This window comes from Conger conger, chromosome 17, assembly GCF_963514075.1.
Source record: "Conger conger chromosome 17, fConCon1.1, whole genome shotgun sequence".
NCBI classification, from domain to species: Eukaryota; Metazoa; Chordata; class Actinopteri; order Anguilliformes; family Congridae; genus Conger; species Conger conger.
The window spans coordinates 16892611-16912535 of NC_083776.1; the positions used below are offsets into that span (position 1 = coordinate 16892611).

Consider the following 19925-nt stretch of genomic DNA (forward strand, 5'->3'; position numbering starts at 1 on the left):
CCAATGCACAATACACACTGAGAGACTCACTCCTGCCTATCTGTGTGTTATCCATGTTCCCCTCATGGGGAAATATGACGTGACTGGTATGATCTGACTGGCTGCAGAATCCCTTTCATTGGTAGCACATGTTAATTCCCCAACCAAGTCCTGCCAAAGAGAGTCACACAGTAAAAGAGATGCACCATCTGCTATTGCTTTGGTACCGTGGCCAGAAACAGTCACCATGCCCAGTCACCTCAGGCTAAAAGTCCTGGGGGACCCGTCGATAGGCTATGCTGGTTTTGGTTCCAACCACAGTTGCAATCCCCAAATTTTAACAAGCTAATGTTTTCAGGGATTATTGGTCCTTGTAATTCACATTATATCAGAAATAGCTATTCATGTCACAAAGAATAAATATCTTGCCATATCCGTGCTGTGCTCACTGTGCTGTAATCAAAGTGATTACATAAAAAGTAGGAAACATTTTTAATTGACAATTATTATTTTTATGACAGCAGCCATACCATAATGCACCCAGCTCCTGCCAAATGGCTGAAGCTAAGCAGATGTGGGCTTTGTTTGTACTTGGATAGAAGCTCTCCTGGAAAAACTAAGTTACTGCTGGAAGTGGTGTTCATGGGTCAGTCGGGGGCGATCTTCCCTCTGATCAAGTTATCCCCAATGTCCCAGTGCAGTGATGCGGTCTGATTCAGTTTCTGAAAACACTGTTCTCTCCCACTCCACTTCAGCTGGTGTGCAGTGAGTGTTCTGGCACAAAATGGCAGCCGTGCATCAGCCAGGTGGGTGTTACACATTGGTGGTGGTTTAGTTTCCCCCTCATCACTGTAAGCGCTTTACATAAATGTAATGACCTATCTATAAAATTGCTGAAAATGTAGACGAGGCAATAACAAACAAAACCTGCATTGTGTTAAGTTTAAGGAACCGATTATGAAAGAACTTAATGAAAAAACGCATGTTCAACATGCTTAATTGGGCAAGAGATTTGGCTGTAACACAGAGACAGGGGTCCTCCCGGACCTAGTGTCACCACAAGTGGTCTAGGAGCCATGACCTTGAGACGCAACCCTTGTCTGCGTTTCAGCACTGTTCTTCCCAGATAGCATCTGCTGTTCCGCTCTGGTTTTGATTTTCTCAAAGCTGTGATGTTTCACTCTCTCTGGATTCAGTACCCCCCCCCATCCAACCCCACCCCCTCCCTCAGACTTGGACCCCCGCCACACCATCTCTGACCCACTGACCCTGCTGGTTACAGTGCTCTTGGCAATGGCTGGAGTCCCCTGGTCGTCTGTCCAGAGGTCTGTGTGCTGGGGTTCAGACAGCAGGGAACTCAAACGTCTGACCGATGGCCCTGTTTTACTGTTTCATACAGACCGCTTCCAGGACAAAGAGTCCTAGCAGGGCCATCCATCCTGTTTTTGATTCTTTATGACGTAGAAACACAACCACCACTTTTTTTTGGTGACTGGAGGTTTCCATCAGATTTCAGCGATGCTGCAAAAGTATCCAAAGGATGAAAAAGGCTTTCCGTGGTATTCATTAAAATAAATAGAGCTTGGTTTAGCAAAAAACAACAAAGAAAACACTTATCCGTCCTTCCTTTTAAATGACAGATTGCCCAAGGTGGCATGTTTGTGCTAGTTTTTGTCTACATCAAACAGACAGGACTTTTATTTTAGCGGCCCCATCCATTTCCTGTTGTCAGTTTGTGTTATGTCAGTAAAGTGTGATTGGTGGAGAGAGCTGGTTGCTGTAGACCAGTGAGCTTTGCTGTTGTAAGGATACTTCAGACTCCTAAGTCGCAATTTAACTGCAATGTTTGCATCTGTCTTCACTGCTTAGAGAAATGCACAGAAATTCATGTTATGTGCTGTTGTACACTCTCAGAAAAAAGGTTCTGTGGCCTCCCTGTAGAGGAACCCTGTTCAGTGCTTTATGGGACCCTCTCGTATTATAGGTGTGAAGTGTGAACGCTCCCAGACAAAGAACCATTTCCCCCGACAAAGAACCCTTGAACTACATAGGGTTCTTCTATGGAATCACGGCATTGCTTTTAGAACAATTTTATGAGAGTGTATTTCTCGAAGAGTGCGCTTTCACAGGTTGTACATTCTGCACTTTTAAATGGACGTGGGATGACCTGAATGATTTATGTTGTTATTACAGATTATTGGTCACTGTGGACGCTCTGACATGGCAAAGATGAAAACAGAAGGGTGTTGGATTGTTTCACTCCTGGTGCTGTGTTCTGTCACAGAGGTAAGGTTCACATTTCATTTTGCTATTTCTCATTAATAGACAGCAAGATATTACTCATATTCCTAATTAATTATGCAACACTATATGCAATATGCAATATGCAAGACATGAGAGTGTTAATACGTTTTTGCTTGTGTTCTTTTTTTCCCAAAGATGAAGTCTCATTTAAGCAGGGTTTCTGTTGAAATAACGTGTTTGACATTTGTGGGGAAGGTGGTACAAATTTGTACTTGAAGGTTATTTTTGAAACATCTCTTGATTTCTGCCGAAGAACAAAGAGTCGCATCTGTTTTGTGTGTTGAGTGAAGAATGGACATCCTGTTACACACAAAACAAACGAGCTTTCGGTCAACTGTACTGCATCTTGGATATCTTTCGGAAGTACCGACACTGTCAGAAGCAGAGACCAAGTCCAAAATCCGCCAATTGTGAACGTGATCGCTGATGAAGTCTAAACGTGCATCAAAGGGACGAGGTGAAAGGCAAATGCCTGCACGCAGGGATTTTTCTGGCTTAGAACCTGGCGGAGGTGGTATCCAAACTAAAACTGTGCAGGTATTAAAACCCCTGCCACGATTCCTAGGGTGAATACCTGGTCCGAAACTCATCCAATTCATATAGTAGACTGAGGAACCCATTTTTCACACTTTAACTTTACAGGAGAAAAAGATTTGCATGGAGATTTGACTTCTATTCAAATTACCACAATTTTGCCTGTCATCATTGTAACAGCTCCAACCCCCCAGCAACAATTTAAGAAATATAGCCTTGTGAAACGCAGCTGACTTAGAAAGTAGAAATGGAGAAGAATCTGATTCACCACCCCCTATATTTCTATAATTAGTATCTGTTTTTGTAATCAGATTTTGAATTCCGCATTCCACACAGTCTACATGCGCTCATGGGAATTACATTGTCTTTTTTCTTTATGTAGTTTAGCGACAATTGAATACTGTAGCTCCATAAAACAAAGAAAACTAGAGGGATGAATTTCCTGAAGTCGTCATAGTTTGATTGCTCCTTGTCAACAGGCACAGTTACTGGGCAGTTGCCAGGTGATGAAATTTGTCAGATGACCATGCCCGTAGGGATTGGCCAATCCCCTTATACACCATTATGTCATGCGTCATGCTTACTTGGACCCATTTCCACAGACGGTCTGTCTACATTGTGTACCTACTGTACTGTGCTGGAGTTATATACAGTTAGAATGGGCATTATAACTGCCACAGCTAGTTCATACATCTATCATTTCCCATCGATTCACTATTTCAAACTTGTATACAAGCACACCGATTAGGACCACAACGGCCAGTTCAGAGTTGGTTTGGTGTGTCTAGCTTGAAAACAGTCTGAAAGGTACACACTTTTCCGTTTGGAAGTGAATTCATAAAGTTGCACACACCATCGTATGACCTCATGATTTTGCACCGTGCTCTGGAGTGAGTTTATAGACTACACATTTTTATAACTGGGACAATGATTGAAAGGTATCTTTTGTACAGAATAAGCTCTTGATTCATTTAGTTTTAAATGCGTAGGAGCGTTTGGCAGAGGAACTGGTGCAACAGATGGTTCCACAGACCTCCCATAACCCTTTTTTCCTGCTTATTTACAAATTCAGGGAAACTCTTTTGGAAATGGTCTTCCTGAATGTCAGTCCTGTGTATGTACATGTGTGTGTCATGAAACAGTATTTCCCCCTTCCTCTATTATTGCATATTTGTCACACTAAATGGTTTCAGAACTTTAGACTTTAGTAATGTTGGACAATGGGAACCTAAGTATACATGTTTTGATTGTGATTTCATTTGCCTAATGAAAAAAGTTATGAAACACCCAAATCACCCCTATGAAAACATAATCGGCTCTTAAACTTACTAACTGCATGCCCCACCTTTAGTAACAATAAGTGCAACCAAGCACATTCTATAATTTCATATCAATATTTCACATTCTTGTGGAGGAACTTTAGCCCTCTCTTTGCAAAACTGCTTTATGTCAGACACATTTGTAGGCTTTTGTGCGTGAACTGCCCGTTTCAGGTTCTGCCATCGCTATCTATTGGGTTAAAGTCAAAACTTTGACTGGGTAAGCGTTTAGACAGTGGTATAATCTCTGTTGTATTGACCATGTACTCCAGCACATTAAATTAGAAATAAAACAAGATGAGGTTATAGTGCAGACTGTCACCTTTAATTTGAAAGTGTGTACATCCATATTCGGTGTTGTGTGTATCTTTCCATCATTAGTTTGTGCTCATGAAAGCTAATGTTACATCTGGAGTTCATTCTCGGTATGGAATTTGCATTTGGAGCCAGTCCCTGTTGTCTCTTAACATGAGGACCAAATACAATAAGTGTCAGTGCCAGTAAAACAGGCCATCACAAGGCTGTGAAATCAGAATAAATTCATCATCGACAGACTAAACCTGATAGAAAGAAAGAGAAAAGCCCATTTTCAGCAAAACAGATCAAGAGCAGACAAGCACACTCTCGAGGATGTAGGCATAGTATGTGTCAAAGACTGCCATAAAGAGAAGACTACACCAGTCTAACCTCAGAGGGTTAACCACAAGATGCAAGCCACTGAGGATACACCAGGGTTAGCTAAAATAATTAAATAAACATTAAAAAAACTGTAGAGCTGTGGAACAAAGTCTCATGGAGAGACGAGACAAGTACCTGTATGAAAGTGATGGAAAGAGTAACTTCTCATGATCCAAGCCAAAACTTTCCAAAAATTGTGTCACTGTCCAAGCGCTTATTCACTTGCTACTGTATAAATGTATGTGCATGCATTCGTATGCTTGTGGATAAACGGTCTGCCTCTTCTATTCTAAAATTTCTGTTTCAGAACAAGGTAGTAGGTAGGCAGTGTCCCAACTCCACAGAGTAGTAGGCACTGTCCCAACTCCACAGAGTTTGATTGATAAATAGTGGGTTCTCTTGCGCCATTTCTACTGGCTGTTCCATACTGCAGCCATTTCCTGTTTGGCAAATAAGGATGTGCTAGCTGTGCTGTTTAAATTGCCTCTAGGGGCTTTAAATTTAGCAACATGTCAAACTGGCTACAGTAGTGTTTTTGTCTGACTAACTAACAAATGAGATTGAGTTCACATCAAACAACATCTTACTCTTTCAAAATAAGGTTTATTTAAGCCAACTCATGAAAGTACAACCAGCAAAATAGACATTTAGTTCTCACAATAGGTTACCTATGAATAAATAATTATCTGCATTAGGTTTCTGTTAATTAGACATTACCGATTGAACAAAAATCTGTTTTTGTGTGCATTGTATCTAACTGTGACTCTCAAATCTGTCTTGTCGTACAGATCCTTTTTAGTTCAGATACATGACCGTCTTTTGTGTCTTCTTTTTAGCGTTTTGGGGTCGTTTGTGCTCACCAGAATGAGACGTACGAGGAAGAACCACGGAATGTGTACCACGACATCGGAGTCACCAGGAATAAGATTATGACCGCCCAGTTTGAGTGCTACCAGAAAATTATGAAAGACCCCAGCCACAATAAGAAAGGTAACATAGACAGACAGATTCTGCCATGTCCGTTATGCAAAAGGCTTGTGTCACACGCAGGTTGACTCCTATTGAAAGTCTTCTCATGCTTCAGTCTTTTACTGGCTCATATGCAGACCACGATTGAACCGACACTGTCCTTAACTTTGACCTGATCTCACTCTGCATATGTCCTGAAGTAAAAGCAGGCATTAAACTTTGGCTTCCGGAACGCAGCTTTGCCTGTTACATTTAATGATTTACCGAAGTTAGTTTCAGTTGTTGTGAAGAAAAATATGCCATGCTATTAAGTATCAATCAAAGTTAAGACCAAATGTTTGATTTAATACCAGCCCTTGCATGTATCGGTATATATTTTCCTTAAGAAACATGGTTCACATTAACATGCCAACCTTTGTGAGGAAAAATATTTTGAGTTGTTATTATCTCAGTGTCGCAAAAAAAGAGTAACAGAACAGCATAAGTGTTCTGTTGTTATACGGATTGCTGTGTGTCTTCACAGATGATCCACAGATAGTGAGATAGCCTGGGCTAAACCTAGCCCATCCCTGTGATTTAGCACCAGTGCCCAGCCTGCCTTCGTGTTATTGAGCGAATGGAGAAATTAGATCAGAGATGTCAGTTAGCATCGCTTACAGGCAGCGCAATCTGCTCCCAATATATATGCTAATGCTCCATTTAATTTGATTGCCAATACCCTGTAATGTTACAATGGCAAATATTCTAATCTGTGGAAGAAGGTTAGCTAATAAAAATGTGATGTATGAGATGCTTGTTCTACACATTTAGATGTGGGTCCCTGCAAAGCCTTCCTGAAACAGACGTATTTATGTTTGAGTAACTCCATTTAATTATGCACTGCTCATTGGTGGCTATAACCATTTTAACTGAAATTTTCAGAGACGTTGTTCTCCAAATAAACATCTTGTATGATGTAGATGGTTGGTAAGGAACAAAGATCGCTAAATAATCGTGTGGCTGTTTTGAGATGCTCACTTTGACATCAGCCAGATAAGGCGCGCAAATTTGAAAATGATGCAACAATGTTCTCTACTCTGCTGTCAGTTTGATGCTAATCACATTCAGTGTGAATGTTTCACACATCACCTCTGCTGAGGAACATCTTCCCCTTTAAGACTGTGGAGTAAGGAGCTGGTGTTCTATTGTCGTGTGATAACTCTCCATCCTGGGAAGCTGATTGAAGGATTTGGCCTGGAGTTGAAGGAGTGACTGTGGAATGATGATGGGGGGTTGGGGGGGGTTCAGCTCGGTTCGTTCTGGCCCCTGGGTCTCAGGCATCCTGTTTTCATACAGGGACAGCCCAGCATGTGAATGCAAGGACAAAGTATGATTGACCACATCCTTAAACGCTGCAGACACTGCCTGTGCAAATGAGTGGGGGGGGGGGGGGGGGGGGGACCAAACAGTTCTTTCAATACGATCGTCTGGATCAACACACGGAAAACACCAACTAGTCTGAAAACTACAGTACAGTTCTTGCGCCGTAGGTTTCTACCTACATGACTACAATGATGATGTAGTCAGTGGTTTATTACCAGTTTATTACCAGTTTGCATGCTGTTGAGTTCTTGCAAGCCTTCAAGTCATCGCAGTGATACTGGGGTAATGTGCTGCAGTGCTGTATGCTGTGGTCTGATGAGGGCCTGCATCGCTGTAGCACTCTTCCATCACTCAGCTCAGCTCATTCAGATACTCCACCATACTCCACCCTACAGCTCCCATTTACAATGAATACAGCAATTTGATGACTGCTTAATAAAGCGATACTAACTAGGTTATACACATTGTTATTGTTATTATTATTATTATTATTATTATTATTATTAATAATATTATTATTATTATTATCCTGCATTAAAAGGGATATATTTTTCCAGGTTGGGAAATCTCCCTCAGGACTATAGTTTATATTATTTTCATTTGTATAATTTTGAGTTTCCTTTGCCCTCCCTGATCTTCTTAACGCATGTATTAACATGCATTTATGCAGAATTTCGCTAATTTATAGTCATAGCGCGCTTAGTTAATTTAGTCATAGAAATTCTTTCTATCAATAACAGACTGCAAGTTGTTATTTTCAAGTGTAATACCTTGTCTAATTTCTGTCAAACATTCTTTGAGTGTGTGCAGTAGTTCTGTGTGTGATGTAGTTAAATATTTTTTAGGGTTAGGGTTAGGTGTGTGTGCTGTGATTAAATGTGATATATCTGTGGTGTGTTTTTATGGTTAGGGTTGGGTGTGGGTGTGTGTGTTGTATTTAAATGGGGTATGTGGTGTGTTTTTATGGTTAGGGTTGGGTGTGGGTGTGTGTGTTGTATTTAAATGGGGTATGTGGTGTGTTTTTAGGGTTAGGGTTGGGTGTGTGTGCTGTGGTTAAATGTGATATATCTGTGGTGTGTTTTTATGGTTAGGGTTGGGTGTGGGTGTGTGCGTTATATTTAAATGGGGTATGTGGTGTGTTTTTATGGTTAGGGTTGGGTGTGGGTGTGTGTGTTGTATTTAAATGGAGTATGTGGTGTGTTTTTAGGGTTAGGGTTGGGTGTGTGTGTGTGTTGTATTTAAATGGGGTATGTGGTGTGTTTTTTGGCTTAGGGTTAGGTGTGTGTGCTGTGGTTAAATGTCATATATCTGTGGTGTGTTTTTATGGTTAGGGTTGGGTGTGGGTGTGTGTGATGTATTTAAATGGGGTATGTGGTGTGTTTTTATGGTTAGGGTTGGGTGTGGGTGTGTGTGTTGTATTTAAATGGGGTATGTGGTGTGTTTTTATGGTTAGGGTTGGGTGTGGGTGTGTGTGTTGTATTTAAATGGGGTATGTGGTGTGTTTTTATGGTTAGGGTTGGGTTTGGGTGTGTGTGTTGTATTTAAATGGGGTATGTGGTGTGTTTTTAGGGTTAGGGTTGGGTTTGGGTGTGTGTTGTATTTAAATGGGGTATGTGGTGTGTTCTAAAGGTCCCATGTGCAGTCGGACCTGGGACGGATGGCTGTGTTGGGACGACACAGAGGCGGGGATCACCTCAGAACAGCACTGCCCCGACTACTTCCACGACTTTGACCCTTACGGTGAGTCTGAGCCGTGTTCACACTGTCCTCAGTGTCCCAGAGCGTCCCTGACTGTACCCGAGTGTCCAGCTTCACATTACACCAGGGGTGCACAGCAAGGGCACATCTGTTTCAGGATTTTGTGGCAATTTCTGCTCTTAATTATTTAATTAGCTTCATACTTCATCTTGGTCATTTGTATAAGCACCAGCTATTGTCACAGACTGCAGGTGTATCCTAAAGATTTCACTGTGATCCAGTACAGGAGTGAACCGGTGTAGTTTCCAGAGTGGTTAGAAAACGAAAATTAAGCTAAGTTGTGCACCCCTGCGTTACACACATTAATCCAGTCTTCCAGCGTGACTTAAAACAGGAGAGAATGTAAGCCGGAGCAGTATTAAACCTGACTAACATTAAACCATTCCCAGGCTAGCAGTTGTTTATATAATATCACCAAAGCACAAAATATAGGCTTACGAAACTAAGGAGTATGATATTAATCCAATTTCGTAAATTAGATTTAGATTTGTTTTGTATTGAGAGTAGCATTAACTACTACAGGGAACTTTATATATTTTTTACTTACGCAAGCAATCTGGCATATTAACCAATCAGCAGTGCATGTGTTCAGCTGGCTGCCAATCAGAAGTGAACTTGAACAGATGCAGTCTCAGACCTCCAACCCTCAGGTTGACAAGTGAAGTACTTTGCAGCAGGAAATGTTATTTTTGTGTGGTTTTTTTATTTGGCAGACTTAAGTGCACATCTGTATTTTTTGGCTGAATGGATGTTTTTGATTGTACAGGGTCTTTAGCTTCATCTGTTCATTTAATTCATTTTTTAATTCTCTGCAAAAAAACACCTTTTATACTATATATCCTTTTCATACTTTTTCAGCTGTCAGTAAACTGGTGCCAAGCTCTGTCCAGCAGGGGCTGATGTGTACAATAGCATATAGCAGTGAAATATGAGCTTAATCTTATTTTTTGAAAATGATACTTGAAATTGCTTGAATGTTGTTTTTCGTTTGACCTTGGAACACCAGCGTGTCCAGTTCAGTATCGGAGTGATAATGTCCAGTTGCCAAACTTCTCACCACTGGTTGCTTAGATACTCAGTGGGCTGATATTTCTGGAGGCTTATTCATGTTGTTGAAGTCAAACGATGATTCATTTAGCGAGACGTGGGCCAACTGACAATCTGCCCTTCAGAGCTTTGAGTTTCTGCGTTTTTGTTTTTGTGCGGTCTGAATAAAGGGAAAGCACGGTGGTCTGCCACTTTAAGATTTAATATTGGATACAGGATATGCAGTGAAATAGCGCTGTGTGGTACGACACGGGGGAGGGGACTGTGCAGGTGATGAATGTGCTTACAGGTCGGCGCTGCTCTTTTTCTTACAGAGAAGGTGACAAAGATCTGCAATGAAAATGGCCTTTGGTTTTCACACCCACAGAGTAACAGGACGTGGACTAACTTCACCCGCTGCAACGAGCACACAATCGAGAGCAGAGTGGTATGGATATTCTTTTGTTTATTTGAAAGATTTATAATGACATATTACAGTATATTTAACCATATCTGAGTCAAATACTGTATACAATACTGCCACAGTAAATCATTACATTACATTACAGTCATTTAGCAGACGCTCTTATCCAGAGCGACATACAACAAAGTGCAAATCAGAACCAGATCATGGTTTACATTGATCTATTTTATCAATAGCCTCAATACCCTCACAATCACTATACCGACCTTGGCTAGGTGTCAATTGTGGATGACATAGGTATTGACTTCAATAGAAACCCTTTAGAATCTCTGAAGCCAAAGATTGACATTGTATATCGATGATGTAAATTAAGATTCCCTTTCCCCCATTCTGTTTACCGTTGGTGTCAAATAAAGAAGCTGGAGGGTTTCTATCGAAGTCAATGGGTCAACCTACATCGTCCAAAATTGATGCCAAAGGTTTCTTCTGCCCAATCGTCAATATGTGACGAGTAGGGAGTGCCACCACGTTAGTATATGGAAACTTTAAACTTAACTGTTCTCTTGTATTTTCTGTTCTCTTGCAGACAGCAATGAACTTGTTCTACTTGACCCTAATCGGCCATGGCTTGTCATTGATTGCATTGTTTATTTCACTGGGAATATTTTTCCATTTCAAGTAAGTCGATAATAACAGCAATCGTTCCATTCAGTAACAGCTGTGTAGATCTGTAGAAGGTCATTGTCAGCATTAAATATAAAATATTATTTGCTCGTACATTCATTGTAACATTACTTCCTTCTCTCTTCCCATCAGCAGCTTAAGTTGCCAAAGGATAACGCTCCACAAAAACCTGTTCTTCTCCTTTGTGTTGAACTCGATCATCACCATCATTTCATTGACAGCAGTTGCCAACAACCAGGAGTTGGTACAGCAGAATCCTGTGAGTATAGTAGTACTTAGTGTAGCATAGACCGGTTAGTATGGTCGTATTTAGTGTAGCATAGCCGAGTTAGTATGGAAGTATTTAGTAGCAAATCCATGTGATTCGTGTTACTGTAGCAGACTAGTGTTAGTTTAGCATGCAAGTATATCAGTGTTTAGTCTAGAATATTTAATGTTTAAATCGGCTACTGGTAGAGGATATCTTCCTTAGTTTCATGAAAGCTTGTCACCATATCTCAGCAGAGCACTCATTTTGTGATGATTTTGTCATCGCAGGTGAGCTGTAAAGTGTCCCAGTTTATTCATCTCTACCTGCTCGGCTGCAACTACTTCTGGATGCTGTGTGAGGGCATCTACCTGCACACTCTCATCGTTGTGGCCGTGTTTGCTGAGAAGCAGCACTTAATGTGGTACTATCTCCTGGGATGGGGTACGTTGATTTTACTTGTGTGTCTTTTTTATAGTACAGGTCTCGATTACAATGATCCCAGTTTCATTGTACGGATTTCTACCATGACATCATGGTACATGGGCTTATTTGACCTTTCTCCCTTTAGGATTTCCATTAATACCGGCGACTATTCATGCTATCGCTCGCAGCTACTACTACGACGATAAGTAAGTTTTGCTCAGGTCCGTTGTGTTCATGGTGAAACATGGCTGGGGTTTTGAGTTATACAGTCATGACAGCGACACTGGAGTTAAATATGGTTTCTTTGATGTGGCAGTAGAGCTGAGACTTCACATTTATTTTACTACATTTTTTCAGTTTAGATAACATGGGCAAACAAACTTAGTTGGTATTTTCGCAATTAAGCAGGTTTTCAAAACAGTAGAAACATGCGGAATTTGATGATTCTAACCAGTATACTAAAGGCTTGCAGTATTTAATAAAAGAATAGCAACGACAACAAAAGGTCTCGGAGTGTGTTCTGAAAATGTGTGCGTCTCTTTTCCACCTGTAGCTGCTGGATCAGTTCCAACACGTCCCTGCTGTATATCATCCATGGACCCATCTGTGCCGCGTTATTGGTAAGGCCATAACTGACCAGTTGAAAGCTGTGTGTGACGCATGGATTCACCAGACATTAGACTCCGCTTGGCTCATAAAACAGATCTCATTAATGGACCTCCAGGCCTCATTACTCCCTGTGCGGGACTGAAGGAACAGTTCTGGCTGGGCTTGTTAAATACAGATCACAGAGCTTTGTGATGGTCTTTGTCAGAGCATTCCTGTTCCTGCATCAGAAGGATCCCAGCTATCGGCTTGGGTCTTGTTTTTTTTACAGTTACTGGGTGGGCCGGCGTTCTTTTGGCATGTTACATTACATCGCGTTTACTTAGCAGAGAGATTTACAGTAGTGGAGAACAGCAGTGTTAGTCTCAGGACAACAACAGCTTGATGTCAGCATTGAGGTACAGAAGGCCCAACTATTTGCTTTGTAAACAGAAGTAAATCCCAGTACACAGCTGTAGCGTTGGTGCAAATGTTTGGTTTTTCAGGTTGTTTGGTTTGATTCTTTGTGACTGTTTTTGCATTTGACCGCAGGTGAACTTGTTTTTCCTGCTGAACATTGTGCGTGTCCTCATCACCAAGCTGAAGGTGACACACCAGGCCGAATCCAGCCTGTACATGAAGGCGGTCCGCGCCACACTCATCCTGGTGCCTCTGCTCGGGATCCAGTTTGTTCTCCTGCCCTACAAACCCCAAGGACGTGTCTCCTCAGAGGTCTACGACTACGTCATGCATATTCTGATGCATTACCAGGTATGGGGCACATATTTTCTCTTTATTATTCTTAGTCTGAGTGAAGTGAGTCACTGGCTGTCAGTGATGTAGAGTGTATATACACGGACTGACAGCTCAGTCTCTCTGACTGTCCATATCCCACCGGCCAGGTGCAGAATTTATTGACCTTTATTATTATTTGCAAAACAGCTTGAGGTTACATTTGGAGCCCAAATGCAGCCATACTGAGAGGAAATATTAATCTTCTCTGGTCCAGCTAGACCAGCTTGAAATTACCAGCTACCATGTGTTTCAAAGCATAGCTTGTGCTGGTCAAATCATGTTGAGTATAGAGCTGCCCTGAACAGGTCAACCAGCTACCAGCCATTTCAAAACCTTCAGCTGTTTTCTTTTTGCAGGGTTAACAAAGGTTGTTCTTCAATTTTTTCTCAGGGGCTGTTGGTGTCCACCATTTTCTGCTTTTTCAATGGAGAGGTAAGATTTTTATTTTAGTATTTGTTGAAATTGTTCAGTGCTTCAGGGAGAGCAGGGTAGACAGAGCTTCTTGTTAAGATGAGATCTGGTATTGTTGCTAGGACACATTTCCAATATAGTATGACGGTTTAGGTACATGTGAAGCTACATTGTATGCTATATGCTAACTAGTGTATGAGTTCATGATCATACATTACAGGTAAATGCTAAAAAGTAAGGCAGGTGTTTTTAGATGTTTGCTGTTGGGTATGTCATTGCATTGGCTATGGAGCAAGTTCTTCTATGAATCCCAAAGTTTAGCTCACATTACAAATGATTATTATGATTACTTTATGTCTTAAAATTAGTTCCTTAAACTTCTATGAGAAGAAGGAAACAACATCAACGACGGCCTTTAAGGTGTAAGAAAGTATGGATAGCAGAAGATCTGTACTGGAAACAAGCTGTTCAAATTGCCTCATTAGTAAGCCTCAATTATTTCCCATCACTGCTATTATGGTGGATCTCAGTATGACGAAAGCCTCCAAAACATTAGCAATAATGATGTAGACATAACTCCCTGCTGGTGATTATACACTGGTAACAATCAGTGGAAAATCCGGAGATTACCGTTACTTTGCTTCTGTGCAGCAAATTATTTTGGTGACTTATAGCAGAGACAGAAGTCAAGAACTGTCCATCCTGTATGTTCAGATGAAGAAAGAGATTCTGTAATCAAAGATGAAATCAAAGAATCTTTAAGAAGTGGAATACCGAATAGGATTTAACACTATTTCAGAAGTTCTTAAGCTCATACTGTAAGTTTGTTGTATCTTCATGTTACTACATAAGCTCTGGTTCGATGAATATGACCTTTGCTATACTAATTTACTTTTTTTGTTTTGACTCCTTACTAACTTCAAAGTGAGAGGGAGCCCCGTTCATCATTAATGACGTATAAACTTGATTGATTCAGTACATTTCTTGTTTCCTATGGATCCATATCCAAGTACAGCATACCTTTGGAAAATTATGGGAAACAGCATCAGCAATATTCCCGTAGAAGAATTTTTTTTTGATAAAAACAACCTTGCACAAGGTTCACCACAAACTCCCCTTCAGGAAATTTCCCAGATATGTTAACTCTAGATCATTTGCATGTTGGCTGATGTCCATGGACACAGCAATGGCTGTTATGCAGAGGGATGTGGTTAGACTTGCTCCTTTGTGTTTGTGTTGGATTGGCCTGAAAGCTGTACACACAAACACACAGATGAGACTTAATTGGGGCATGCTCAAAGGCTGGGGTTAAAATGGTAGTTACACTGGTTTTGGTGAGCACCAGACTGTGGGACCGAGGTTAAGGGAGGCTGAGGCTTCCTCCACAATGAGACAGGTGGTGCTCTAACTCATACGGGAACTGAGGCAACCCTTGCACTAATGGGGCATACTAAAAATATACAGGAACACATTATTTTCATAAGAGATGGAAAATACTCATTCCTGCTTTCAGATATAGCAATGCATTTTCGAAAAGATTTTTTTATGCTCATTAGACTCATTATATCTGTCATGGTAAGTACATTAATAGGAATATTCATTACAATTCCATACAATATTTATTTAAAGTGTATTTTTGGACTGAGATATCACTTGATGAGTTTATGGAACCACTAACAGAGATAAAACTGCCGTTATATTTTTAACCCTGTCTATTAATTCACTGGAATGAAAATAAATTAAACAGAAACCTGTTTCTTTTCAATACAGTAAATTAAGACTGGGTTATTCCACTCATGACACATGTAAATGGAGTAATCGGAATATGACCTTAACCAGAATTAGGATGATTATTCAGAAGGTGTGCATGCAAACATAGTCATTGAGAAAATCTTCGTCTTTTTTTTTTGTCTATACAAGTTCTGAATTGTAGTGCAAACTCTGTTGCCTGATCCAGTCCCACTCTCTTTGGTTGCAGGTGCAAGGTGTGCTGAGGCGACACTGGAATCAGTACCGCATCCAGTTTGATGGAAACTTTGCCCACGCCGACGCCAGGTCCACGTCCTACACGGCGTCCTCCATCACCGAGGTCCAGGGCTGCTACAGCATCGACGGACACTCGGAACACTTAAACGGCAAGAGCTACCACGACATGGAGACCACCATCTTAAGAACGGAGCACCCGTTCGCCTGAGACTCCGCCCCTCCCGCCGACGGCATCCCGCGGTGCAGGAGACCGGAGGATTCCACGGCGAATGTTGCACAACACACCAGGAAGTCCCCATTACTTCCTGTATGCCTATATGAACAGGAAGTCCCCATTACTTCCTGTATGCCTGTATGAACAGGAAGTCCCCCTTACTCCTTGTCTGAACAAGAAGTCCCCATTACACCCTGTATGAGGAGGGAAAAAAAGGTTTCACTGTCTTATATTCTCGCTGAATGATGTTGTGTGGCTCATCGTCACGCAGAAGAAGCAGGTGCTTCGTTTTGACAGGGGGATCCTTTGAGGACTCTTCATGACAGGCTGTAGGAATTAATATATCATATGAAGATATCATAAGCTGCTCCTTACTGCTTATCTCTGAAAGGTATGTACATACTCTGGATGTCTGTCTCAAAGTGAAGCACTGTACTCTCCTCTCCTTTCCGAAAGAGACACCCCTCACCCGTCCTCTTCACAACTCCTCAGGCTTGTGTGAAAGGAACCATTTCGCTTTTGTGAAGAGCTCGATACCAAAAATTCAGACTGGTCCTCTAATGCTGGTTCATGCTTTTCAGCAAACAAACAAAAGCAAAAAACAAACATGGCCGCTATGGACTATGAAGTGAGAAGAGAAAGAGGAAGCTTGGGGCAGACATCTTGAAGCACTGGATCAACACTTACACTTACACAATGTGATAACCTCTCTGTCTTCACTGCCATTATTACCTATCATCTCCAAGACCCAGGACCTATTGCCATGCCATACTTAACCAGCTCTCATTTTATCCTTCTGTCCTTTCCACTTTCAGACGAGTGTTATTTCATTTCTGATAATATGAGACAAAGCACTGCAAAAGCTTTTAGGTGTACCGGCTTCAAGTCTAATTCATTTTGTTCATCATAACAACCCAGAGTTACGTGGGGAGAACAAAGACTTGTGGTGATTACAGTTTTAAAGCTGAGAGATAAATCAGATAAACTCCATCTCCACAAATGTACTGTGGTGTAGTTAATTAATAATTAATATTTTACTTGCTCATAAAATGTGACTGAATATGGAAGGCCTACCATTGTAGTCTTCTGCTTCAAAAGATGTGGGTTCTCCTTACTGTGAGCCATTCATGTGTAATTATTTCATTTTTATTCATTTTTAAGAGAAGTTGGTGCCTTTTTGGTTCTAAACAGTTTTTCTGATTCAAATTTGACAGGTGTTTTTTGACCTTGTCAAAATGTAAGGATTTATTTCAAATTTCCATTCTAGAATACAGTTTATACAGTACATATTCATGCTATTGTTAAAAATAAAATAAATATTTTTGCATCCACTTATATAAAAAGGTACACATGTTATGTATTCTGCTGAAGTGGAATGATTGTAATAGGACTAACATAATTAAATCCCAGAGTTTGTGATTGTGTTCATATTCATAAATCATAAGTTATTTCTAGCATGATCAGTATATCATACATACTATGTCGTATGCGTATGGGGGAAAGTTGACTAGTCTTGCAGAGCAGGCTCAAGGGGGGGGGGGGGGAGAACGTTAGCTAATTATCTGGGTTTCAACTGAAGTTGAATACAAATATCTGTATTACTGGTATCACTACTTTATCACTATTTCTTACTGAGCATTCGGCAGATACAATTGGCCTACTTTATTCTACCACTGGCTTTAACTTACACACAACTTATACATCTTCAATATGAAATTAATCTTCTAACATTCCCTCAGGACTTCGATGTATGCCCTATAAATATATGTAATCTTTATGTCTGGCACATATATTTATCTTATTTCCCTTAAAGTAATTTCAGAAAATCTTTTCTTTGAGCATTCGAGTAATTCACGTTTAAATGCTGGAAAGAAATCTGCTTACACTCACAAAATTGTAAATATGTTTGTAAATGAAGGATTATGTGTGTGTAACATATTTATGTGTATGCGTATATGTGTATACTGATAAAAATACATTCAACTATGAGTTATCGTTTTTTATTTATGGGACTATGGGAGACCGAATGGAAGTTTTGCTTTGGAATGTGTTTTTTTCCTGTAAAACAGAAGAGGGTTCTCCCTATTGGCAGACACCAAGCCTCAGAGTGATGTTGATGTTGGAAAATATTGCTGTACAATTGTTTGTATCGGACTCCATATAGCGAAGGAGTTTCATTACAGAACGATTGCAGGGTTCAGTAAGTATGTGAGACCAATCGGTTTTGGCACGATGGCTTTCAACATTGGTATCTTTCCAGGAAGTGTCATAATCTTTGTATATTTAGGAGTTAACACAATAAGACTAAGAAAAATGGCATTATTATTTTATTTTTTTCAAAATAAGGGAAAATGAAGTTGAAATATGAATGGAAAATCCATAGAGAGGACTACTTGCAAGAATTGCAGTGCCTGCAGATTCAACTGAAGTTAACATTGTAATATTTTTGTGGTAAACGTAGTGGTAAGGTGTGTACAGTATAATCTAATTTTATATCACCGCAAGGTTTGTTGACCATGTTGCTTTTTTCTGGAGAGCCTACATCTACGACGTGTTCATAGGTGTTTGCGTTTGTGTACACTTTGCTGCTCATCAGTGAGAGAGCTTGTCGAGAGAAGATGTTGAAAAACATCAGTATGATACTGTACTGTATTTCATTGAGATCTTGATCTGACGCTTGGACTCTTCTCCCTAGTGTGTGAATGTACAATTTGTGTATTTTATTCTTTTGATGTTGACATATATTTCTGGCCAACTGTTTATTACTGAATGTGGGCAGTCTTGCAAATAAAGAACATTATCAGCTAACAAGCGTCTCATGTTTTATTTCTTACTTTTCTTTAACATTGTGTTTGGATCTAGATCTGTTTGTATTATTTTATTTATTCAGTCAAATCATGTTTAGTCAAGTGATGTAATTAAATGACAGTCGCTTGCTGTATACTGTATGTGAAGCTGCCCCAGCCTGACCTGTATAGACATGCACTGAATTTTGTCCTACATTTAATTTTCATAATTGTCCCATTGTCAGCCAACTGGCTCAGCATTAGAATTAATTACACACTCTGCTTGGCATACACTTTCAAGGTCAGCTTGCATAATTAGCATCTTGCTCATTTCTAGAACAGCATATGCAGTACTTACTTTAATATTTACAGTAGTAGGATTGTTCAGGAGAGCAAGAGTTCCAGGCTGGTTGAGAATGCCACTTTTCAATACAGCATGTGATAAACCATTTGCAAGAACACTTTTCAGAAATAAGTCTATCAATATTAAAAGTCCATAACTTTCTATAGAATATTAATTCTGTTTGTTTGAAAATGGTGAAAAACAATTAGCAGCTCATTATACTTAAACAGTATTCTGAATAACCCAGAAACAGTAATTCAGGTTGGCTCCACAGCCAAATTCCCGTATCCCTGTCCTAGAGGATATCCTCCATTCTTGTTCATGTCAATAAAAATGACTATAATTTGTGTACCTTTCCACACACATAGAAAATTCCACGCAGAAACCACAGCGACATTCCGAGCCATGGGAAGGCTGGGGAGAGGTTTCATGGAACTCTCCAGAATGTGTTACTCCTCGCTGGTCAGTTTCCCAAACCGGAACGGATGCCTGCCTTCCTGTCCCTCGCGGGGCTCGCAGAGCACGGAACATCGGGAATTCTGCAGCGGAAAGCCAAAGAGGCGCTCGCGGGAGCAACGGAAATCTGCGTGTCACCCCGCTCACCGTGCCAGCGTGGCAGAGCTCCAGAGACAGAGAACGGGCCCTGTTTTTAGTCCATATGGGTCTTACATTCATACATATAAACGCAGGGGCTGGTGTTTTTATTATCAAAACATTTTGTTATGGTAGCTTCAGTGATCATTAAGGGGAGCAATCATTACATTAATGGCATTTAGCAGACGATCTTTGGTACAGTTGATTAGACTAAGCAGGAGACAATCCTCAAGGACCCAACAGCTGTGCGGATCTTATTGTGGCTACACCAGGGATCGAACAACGGACCTTACGTGTCTCAGTCATGTACCTTAACCACTACGCTACAGGCCGCCCTGTCAATCAGGGTAAGGACGAATTATGGTTGACTTTAGGATACAGCTTCACAAAAACACTGTCATGGTCACCCACCCTCTGTGGACGAGTCACAGCCTATTGTTCAGATCATACACTGTATGTGTACCTGCGAACAGACCATTGGGACGAAAAGACCATATTATA

At 40.7% G+C, this 19925-nt stretch overlaps 1 protein-coding gene across 3 annotated transcripts in view; it reads left to right on the forward strand.

Annotated features, from left to right (window-relative positions):
- The window catches only part of LOC133116707 (calcitonin gene-related peptide type 1 receptor-like), a 31982-nt gene extending 13470 nt beyond the window's left edge, over nt 1-18512 (forward strand). For 2 of the 3 annotated variants that reach the window (XM_061226585.1, XM_061226588.1), the window contains 12 exons: nt 2173-2265; nt 5651-5804; nt 8775-8885; nt 10265-10377; nt 10940-11031; nt 11170-11296; nt 11575-11728; nt 11856-11916; nt 12264-12330; nt 12848-13066; nt 13481-13522; nt 15480-18512. In XM_061226585.1, the coding sequence (XP_061082569.1) occupies nt 2173-2265; nt 5651-5804; nt 8775-8885; nt 10265-10377; nt 10940-11031; nt 11170-11296; nt 11575-11728; nt 11856-11916; nt 12264-12330; nt 12848-13066; nt 13481-13522; nt 15480-15695 (1449 nt within the window). In that variant the 3' untranslated portion in view covers nt 15696-18512. The remainder of the gene's footprint in view (nt 1-2172; nt 2266-5650; nt 5805-8774; nt 8886-10264; nt 10378-10939; nt 11032-11169; nt 11297-11574; nt 11729-11855; nt 11917-12263; nt 12331-12847; nt 13067-13480; nt 13523-15479) is intronic. The other variant, XM_061226587.1, reaches the window with a different exon arrangement.
- Nucleotides 18513-19925: the final 1413 nt, after the last annotated feature.